The 8328-nt window shown below is 45.0% G+C and overlaps 1 protein-coding gene and 1 long non-coding RNA gene across 2 annotated transcripts; one reads left to right on the forward strand and one right to left on the reverse strand.

Annotated features, from left to right (window-relative positions):
- Positions 1-1550: 1550 nt before the first annotated feature.
- LOC140203439 (uncharacterized) lies at positions 1551-3771 on the reverse strand. Its single transcript, XR_011887368.1, has 3 exons — positions 3655-3771; positions 3455-3577; positions 1551-3116 (listed from the first exon to the last, which is right to left on the reverse strand). It is a non-coding gene; the product is annotated as an uncharacterized lncRNA (long non-coding RNA).
- A 1384-nt stretch (positions 3772-5155) lies between these two features.
- Positions 5156-6773, forward strand: rasd1 (RAS, dexamethasone-induced 1). Its single transcript, XM_072269497.1, has 2 exons — positions 5156-5528; positions 5716-6773. The coding sequence occupies exons 1-2, from the start codon at positions 5258-5260 to the stop codon at positions 6240-6242; spliced, it is 798 nt and encodes a 265-aa protein (XP_072125598.1). The 5' UTR covers positions 5156-5257; the 3' UTR covers positions 6243-6773.
- The last annotated feature ends 1555 nt before the right edge of the window (positions 6774-8328 follow it).

Consider the following 8328-nt stretch of genomic DNA (forward strand, 5'->3'; position numbering starts at 1 on the left):
GGGTTGAGAGGGTGAACAGCTTTAAATTCCTCGGCATAAAGATCACCGAGGATCTCACGTGGTCTGTACACACCAGCAGTGTGGTGAAAAAAGTACAACAGCGCCTCTTTCACCTCAGACGGTTGAGGAAGTTTGATATGGGCCCCCAAATCCTAAGAACTTTCTACAGGGGCACAATTGAGAGCATCCTGACTGGCTGCATCACTGCCCAGTATGGGAACTGTACCTCCCTTAATAGCAGGATTCTGCAGAGAGTGGTTCGGACAACCCAGCGCATCTGTAGTTGTGAATTTCCCATGATTCAGGACATTTGCAAAGGCAGGTGTGTAACGAAGGCCCGGTAGGATCACTGGGGACCCGAGTCACCCCAACCACAATCTATTCCAGCTGCTACCATCTGGGAAATGGTACCGCAGCATAAAAGCCAGGACCAACAGGCTCCGGGACAGCTTCTTCCACCAGGCCATCAGACTGATTAACTCACACTGATCTGAGTGTATTCTATGTCACTTTGACTGTTCTGTTTATTATAAATTACTATGATTGCACATTGCACAATTAGACCAAGACCTAAGGTAAAGATCTTACCCCTCGTGAGTGAAGGGTGTAAGAAATTAAGTCAATTCAATTCAAGACATAGGAGCAGAATTTGGCCGTTAGGACCAATGAGTCTCCTCCGCCATCCCGTCATGGCTGATTTATTATCCCTCTCAACCCCATTATCCTGTCTTTTTCCGTATCTCACTCAGAAATGCCAAATCAACCAAATCATCAAAAGTAGGCAGTAGAAATTTATATGGGCATGATTTTATTAATGAAGGAACGTGGAATCGGTTTGATTTTCCTATTTATTTACTGTCCGTTGTGCAGCTGGCATTTAGGGCAACAATGAAGGTCCTCCATCTCTGTCCATACCCTCGCATACAGACATGGAAGGATTCTTCAATGCTGTTTCCATAACTTTTTTTGACCAGTCACCGTCGTTAGCCCTGAGCTGAACCCACAAACCTAGAGGACAGTGGACCACTGTCAGTTTGGCCTCTACACTTTGACCGGTTTGGCATGGGTGACCCTACCAAGACCAAAGCTGACCCCAGCCAACATAGCACTCTGGGTCATTGAGGTACGTGCGCCTCCAAATCAGGACAAGGTTATGGTCCTCTTGGAGGTGTTAGATTTTCGATAATTATGAAATCTTTAGTGCAGAATATGCGAATGTACAATAATGTATTTGGTGCACGGTGAATGACGTGATTATTACCACCACTGACCCCCTAAAACAGAAACAGAAAATGTTCCACAGATCCCGCGGCATCTATGGGGAGAGAAATATTTGAAAATAATCTTGCATTTTTAAAGAAAATGCACAAGAAGTTACTGAAACTGGAAATCTGAAATACAAAAGGATGCTGAAAAGGATCATAAGTAAATAAGTACATTTATTATTAAACACATATACGTCACCATATACAGCCCTGATATTCATCTTTTGCGGGCATACGCAGTAAATTAAAGAAAGACAATAGAATTTACGAAAGACCGTACCCAGCAGGGGACGAGAGAGAGAGAGAGAGAGAGAGAGAGAGGGAGAGGGAGAGGGAGGGAGGGAGGGAGGGGGGAGAGAGAGAGAGAGAGAGAGAGAGAGAGAGAGAGAGAGAGAGAGAGAGAGAGAGTTTGATAACGATAAATATCTAGAACATGAAATGAAGAGTCATTGATAGTGAGTCCATAAGTTATAGGAACGGTTCCGTGATGCGGCAAGTGAAGTTATCCACTCTGGTTCAAGAGCCTGATGGTGAAGGAGTAATAATTTCCTGAACCTGGTGGTGTGCGTCCTGAGGCTCCTGTACCTCCTTTCCGATGACAGCAGCGAGAAGAGAGCAAGTTCTGGGTGGAGTTGGTCGTTGGAGATAGATGGGCTTTTCTGAGCCAGTAATCCGCGGAGACGTGCTCAATAGTAGGGAGGGCTTTACCCGTGATGTACTAGGCCGTATCCACTACTTTTTGTAGAATTATTCGTTCAAGGGCATTGGTGTTTCTAAACTAGGCCGTGATTCAGTCAATAAACGCTCCACCAAATATCTATAGAAGTTTGACCAAGTTTTCTGAGAAGGTAGAGGCGTTGCCGTGCTTTCTTCCTAAGTACGTTTACGTGCTGCGTCCAGGGCAGATCCTCAGAAATGATAACTCGGAGGAATTTTAAGTTCCTTTCAAACGACTACGAGCTTCATAGGAAAGGCTCCATCTACCTGAAAATCTCTCTGCTCAGAGGCTACCTGACTAGCTGCATTTTTCCCATTCTCTTTCTCGCTATTACGAGGGGTGATTGATAAGTTCGTGGCCTAAGGTAGACGGAGATGAGTTATTAACTTACATAAAAGTTGCTTGAATTTCCAGCATCTGCAGAATTCCTGTTGTTTGAGTTATTAACTTCAAACTTTCCGCATTTTCAATCAAAAGAGTTGAACTGTTCGTGCATGTACCGAGAGCTGTATAATTCATCCCTTTCTACCATAGGCTACGAACTTATCAATCACCCCGGCTGTGGACCACTTCTACAAAGGAGGGATCCGTATGCTCCACGACCGCTGGACTAAGTGTGTAAATGTAGGAGGGGACTATGTTGAAAAATAAATGTGTTAGGTTTTCTGAAATTGACTCCTTTTACCTTAGGCCACGAACTTATCAATCACCCCTCCTATAGTGTTTAATCTTCATGGTCTGAATAATTTACTGGACAACGTTTTATTTATAATCTTGACGAAAAATGAAAGATCATAAATCACCCGTAAAGAAAAATATGCCTAGCCAAAAGACTTTACATGTCAGAGACTCTTGTGACACTGTTTATATTAAAGATTCAGCGTCGCCAGTAGAACAGGGACGGGTGGGGAAGAGAAAGAGAAATCACCGTAATTGACATGATCCAGATGACGGGACAGCGGCACAGACACAACATGAGCTGCGAGTTCTCGCCTCTCTCATCGCTCAACATCGGGCAAAGTACAGTTCAGTAAATGGACTTGTTGCTTTTCTGTAAACAGCACCGAGCCGCACTCCCTGCTTATGTGTTTCACTCTGCAGCGTTAAAAAACAGCTCTCGTCAAATCTGTATCCTTTAAAAAAAACAGTTCTTGTCAAATTTAGCTAAGTTCGGCTTTCAAAAAGTCACCAGCATTGTAAATGAAGAAAGCTAATCATTAACTAATAGTTTATTAAGCATCATTTACTACCACTCCCCGTCACTTGGTCAGTTGTATCCAGACCGCTGCCTGATGATTTACGGTTGATTCTCATTTAAAGCCATATAAATTCAGTCTCTCGATTACAGCTACTGATTCTCATTTCCTTTGCCGTTTTCACCGCTTAATGCAACTTACCAATGAATTCACATGTTGTGACAGCTTTGAATAATGGGAGTGCATGTTATGTAAAGTGACAACAGTCAACATACCTGAGCGAAGTCAGCTTGTGAGCCAAGCACCCGGTTATCGTATGAAATTGGCGGAATGAATTGTTGAATAATATATAGTTTTGAAGAAGACCGAGGGAAGGGAGGCAGTAATTGCAGATGGCCCTGTGAAGATGTGAATTCATTTTAAAATGCAGTTCATGTGCAATTTATAATTAGTCAAATTTAAAAAGGATGCTTACACTTTCAGAATATGGAAGCTCTGAAGAAAGGACACGGCCATGCCACGTTAACACGGTCCCCTTCTCCCCAGATGCTGTCTGACCTGATGAACATTCGCAGCATTTTTTCCATTTTATTTCAGTTGTCCAGCATCTGCAGTGTTTTATAGTAGGACATAGGAATTGACGCTTGGTTCAGAGAAGTCAGCCTTACCATACATGTCATAGACTTTGTAACTATACTCACTGACCAAATGCCACCCGAACCCCAGTTTAGAAATGTAATACTGCCCCCCAACAGGTAATCGCAGAGTGAGGAGGCATGAGTTCAATAGATGGCCAAAATCAGCAAAGGTTTGAAATTATCTCGCGGTATATTGTTCACTTACCTTCTGTTGTTTAAGTGGCAGTGCCAATCACTTTGAGCTAAGTGGGTTAACATTTATCTATCGCAGCAAATGAAGGAATTTCAGACCAATGTCCGTCACCTAGTCTTCAACCACTCATAAACTCAAGGGATTCTGCAGATGCCGAAAATTTTGCGCAACACATACAAAATGATGGAGGAACTCAGCAACGCAGGCAACATCTGTAGAGGGGAATAAACAGCCGACGTTTCCCGCTGAGAACCTTAATCAGGACTGTTTGTGTGTGTGTGTGTGTGTGTTGTTCACCCGCTCCTAATCGGGAATTTTTCGTGTAACGATCGACTGTGAAGCCGCCACAGCCCAATAGTTCGTCTATGCTTCACGCGTGTGTTTACACGCGAAGAATGCGTTCCGCTGGCTTAGTGCGGACAGAGGTACAATATCCAGACAACGCCACCAGGTTCGTGGGTGGCGTCAAGAGGGAAGAGGAATTACGAGAAAAACACAAGCCAAAGGACGAGGCAATGGTTTATAGGGTCTCTGTAGGTGAACTCTGCAGAAAGCAGAGGTCAAGGGGGCCAGAGCCCTAAAACCCTCTCCTAAGTATTATAAACACGCATTCTGCTGTAAATTATTTACACAGTTGCTTCCTTACACCGGGGTTTCCCACCCTTTTTACGCCATGGACCAGAGTCATTAAGCAAGGGGTCCGTAGACCCCAGTTTGTGAACCCTGTCTTACACCCCTATCACCTTCTCCGCGTAAATGCTCACACAATCGTCTGCGTAAGCCATTTACCCCTTTCAGAAATCACTCTTCTACTTCAGAAGTAACCGTTCGATTTATCTCAAACGTAAAGACTGACAGAAGTAGAGATATTTACATGGATACACACAACTCGATTCAGCGAGGAGAAGTCGGTGCAGAGAGCCGTGTCAGCGGCTGGATCAATAACTGACTGAGTGAGCTTGCTGCTCTCCCCCTTGCTCCAATTCCAAACAAGGCTAAACTGCCCAGAACATCGCTGCTGACGTTCGCCCGCTCTCAGAGACACTGGGTCCTGGTGTTTACTTTCAACACGTGGCCGCCTCGTCATGACACACTCCGGTTCCTGGTATAAAAGGAGGAGTTAGCGCGCCGTCCAGTTGTCGAGCAGCTCCTTGCCCGAGCTGCCTTGGTAAACTTCAGAGCAGCTCCCAGCAGCGTCAGCCGCAGTCCAACACGGCTGCTTCTTCCCACTCACAGTCGCTCGGGTGATGATTAAGAAGATGTCGCCTTGCGAGACCGAGCTGAACGTCCCTACCAAAAACTGTTACCGGATGGTCATCCTCGGCTCCTCCAAAGTGGGCAAAAGCGCCATCGTATCTCGATTCCTCAACAGCAAGTTCGACGATCAGTATACGCCGACCATCGAGGATTTCCACCGCAAGTTTTACAGCATCCGAGGCGACATCTATCAGCTGGATATCCTGGACACTTCGGGAAACCACCCCTTCCCGGCAATGAGGCGCCTCTCCATCCTGACAGGTGAGGAACGGCCGGTTTCGAGATCGAGAAAGCCCCGCGGACAGACGCCAAACGGCTAGAGTGGTGGGGTGGGGAGGCAAACTCATAAACACGGTTGTTGCAGCGTAGCGGCTTGAGCAGATTTGAGGGGTGAGTTGGTTCATCCTCAGTACCTAAATCCTAAAGTTTTTTTTTGTTTCGGTTACAGGGGATGTGTTCATCTTGGTTTTCAGTCTAGACAACCGCGACTCCTTCGAGGAGGTGCAGCGACTGAAGCAGCAGATCGTGGAGACCAAGTCGTGTCTGAAGAACAAAACCAAAGAAAACATTGAAGTGCCCATTGTGATTTGCGGCAACAAAAGCGACCGGGACTTTTACAGAGAAGTGCCGAGAGAGAAGATCGAGCAGCTGATAGACGGCGACACGAAGTGCGCTTACTTCGAAATCTCGGCCAAGAGGAACACAAAGGTGGACGAGATGTTCCAGACCCTGTTCACCATGGCCAAGTTGCCCAGCGAAATGAGTCCAGATCTCCACAGGAAGGTATCAGTGCAGTACTGTGACATCCTGCACCGCAAGACCTTTCGCAGCCGTAAAATTAAAGACGAGGATGCGTACGGTATCGTGGCGCCGTTCGCCCGAAGACCGAGTGTGCACAGCGACCTGATGTACATCAAGGAGAAGGCGATCGGCGGCGCCCACGCCAGGGACAAGGAGCGCTGTGTGATCAGTTAAACCCGCTTCGGGGCCCTGAAAGGGACGCAATTTACTCGATCCGAAGGATGTGTTTGGCCCGTTATCCACGGTGTATAGCTGTAAACGAAACGGTGTCGGAAGGTTTTCAGAGACAGGAGTGGTGCTTGGCTTACTGCTACCGAGAGCAGTGCTCGCTTAACACCGCAGTCGAGCGCTGGCGGAGCCTACTCTGCTGCCTTTCCCAGCGTCAGGTGTGAGCGAAGGGACTACGAGAAAAATGAACACCAAATGACACTCACGGGGCAGAGGAGAGGGTTTTTTTTAATCAAATCTCATTCCCCCTCCCCCGAAGAATATTCATTGTGTCGTATTGACTGTGAAGTTTTCGTACTTGAGTTTTTTAATTTATTTAAAACGATTGTAGTATTGATTTGTACAAACTCCTTGCAGTACAATGCGTAACAGAATGTTTACAATCGGCAACAGTTTGTTGCATAATGGCACTAATGTTGTACTTGCAAAAATGAACAAAGTCTTATAAATTTTTTAAATAAATGTTTTCAAATTTAATCTCTTGTGTGATGCCTACTGATTTTTTAAAAGCAGTGAATGGATTTGCATTATTGCTTAACTTCAGTTAGTTTTATTAGATGATTTAGAGATAGGGAGAGGCTGGCTGGCTTGGAAGTAGCGGGATATGTGATGAAATTCACCCAAACAACATCGGCGAACAGAACCAATTCCCTAAACCTGATCGGAACGGGGTCATTTAGCTCCCCATTCTTTATGACATCCAGGTAGATTGTCCCCTTCACCCAAACAAAACGATGATACCTCACAAAGGGTGTAAATATTTGCCACTAGATTGCCAGAGCAACTGTACAAAAAAATTCCACTACTTAGATAATAGCCATTGAAAAGGAATTAAATACTTAACCCGAGTACTCCCAGCACGATTGGAGATTTCAAAGTTCGTTTGATGTGCAAAGTGAAATACAATGAGGAAGATCGGAGTACACGCGGGTTTACCGATGCAGGTACTAAACATTTAGGAATACCCGCAGGCTATAGTTGACTTCCGAAAAGTTACTTTATTCTTCTCGATGGAGCCGGATTTCGCTATAGAAGGATAATTCATGTATGCGTCTGCATTGCAAATTTAGGGTCATAGAGTTGCACAGCACGGAAACGGGCCATTCGGCCCAACCCTTCATATGGACTAAGGCTCCCCCACCCCCCAACTGGTTCCTATTTGCCTAGCATTTCACCCATATCCACCTAATTATTTTCCTATCCATTAACCTGCCTAAATGTCTTTTAACACACACACACACACACAAATACTGGAGGGAATCAGCAAGTCAGGCAGCATTTACTGAGCGGAATAAACAGTCAGCGTTTCAGTCTGAGACAAGTTTCTCCACTTAATGTTGCTTGAGATTTCCAGTACTTGTAAAATCTCCTTCAAACGTCGGAGTCGACCCGTCTATACAACTTCTGCACAATCTGAATGAAAATCTATCTCCTTTCATCTTAAACGTATGCACCCTAGTTTCAGACTCCGTTCCTCTGGGAAGCAGACTAGGATAATCACATTCTGTCTATCGCAGGACAAACAGATCTGCAGACAATACTCCACGTGCAGTCTCACCAATATTCTATACACCTGTGTAACATGATGTGCTTAGAGCCAACATGTTTAAAGTCCTATTGTATATATGGACACATTTTAACAATAAAATTAAAGAGAAGTATTTCTGCAGATGAAATGAAGTTGCTCTCTGAATGACAGGGCTTGTGCAATAGTGAGAGATGGACAAGCTGGCATTGTCTTCTGTGGAGTGACAGACATTGAGAGGAGACTGGGCAGAAATGTAATATGAGAGGCATAAAGTATTCAGCCAGTGGATGGAAATGTTTAGTAGTAAAGAAAATGTATTTAAGGTGAGAGGAAGAATTTTCAGATATATGTGGGGTATTTTACTGAGAGACTGGTGGGTGTCTGGATTGTGATGCCGGGGTGCTGGTGGTAGATACTGTGCTGCATTCTATGTAATGAAAAGTAAAAAAAAATGGCGGGGGGGGGCACTTCCGCAGCACATTTCACTATCTGGAGATATTGTAA

Source organism: Mobula birostris, chromosome 9 (assembly GCF_030028105.1).
Source record: "Mobula birostris isolate sMobBir1 chromosome 9, sMobBir1.hap1, whole genome shotgun sequence".
In the NCBI taxonomy this organism is placed as follows: domain Eukaryota; kingdom Metazoa; phylum Chordata; class Chondrichthyes; order Myliobatiformes; family Myliobatidae; genus Mobula; species Mobula birostris.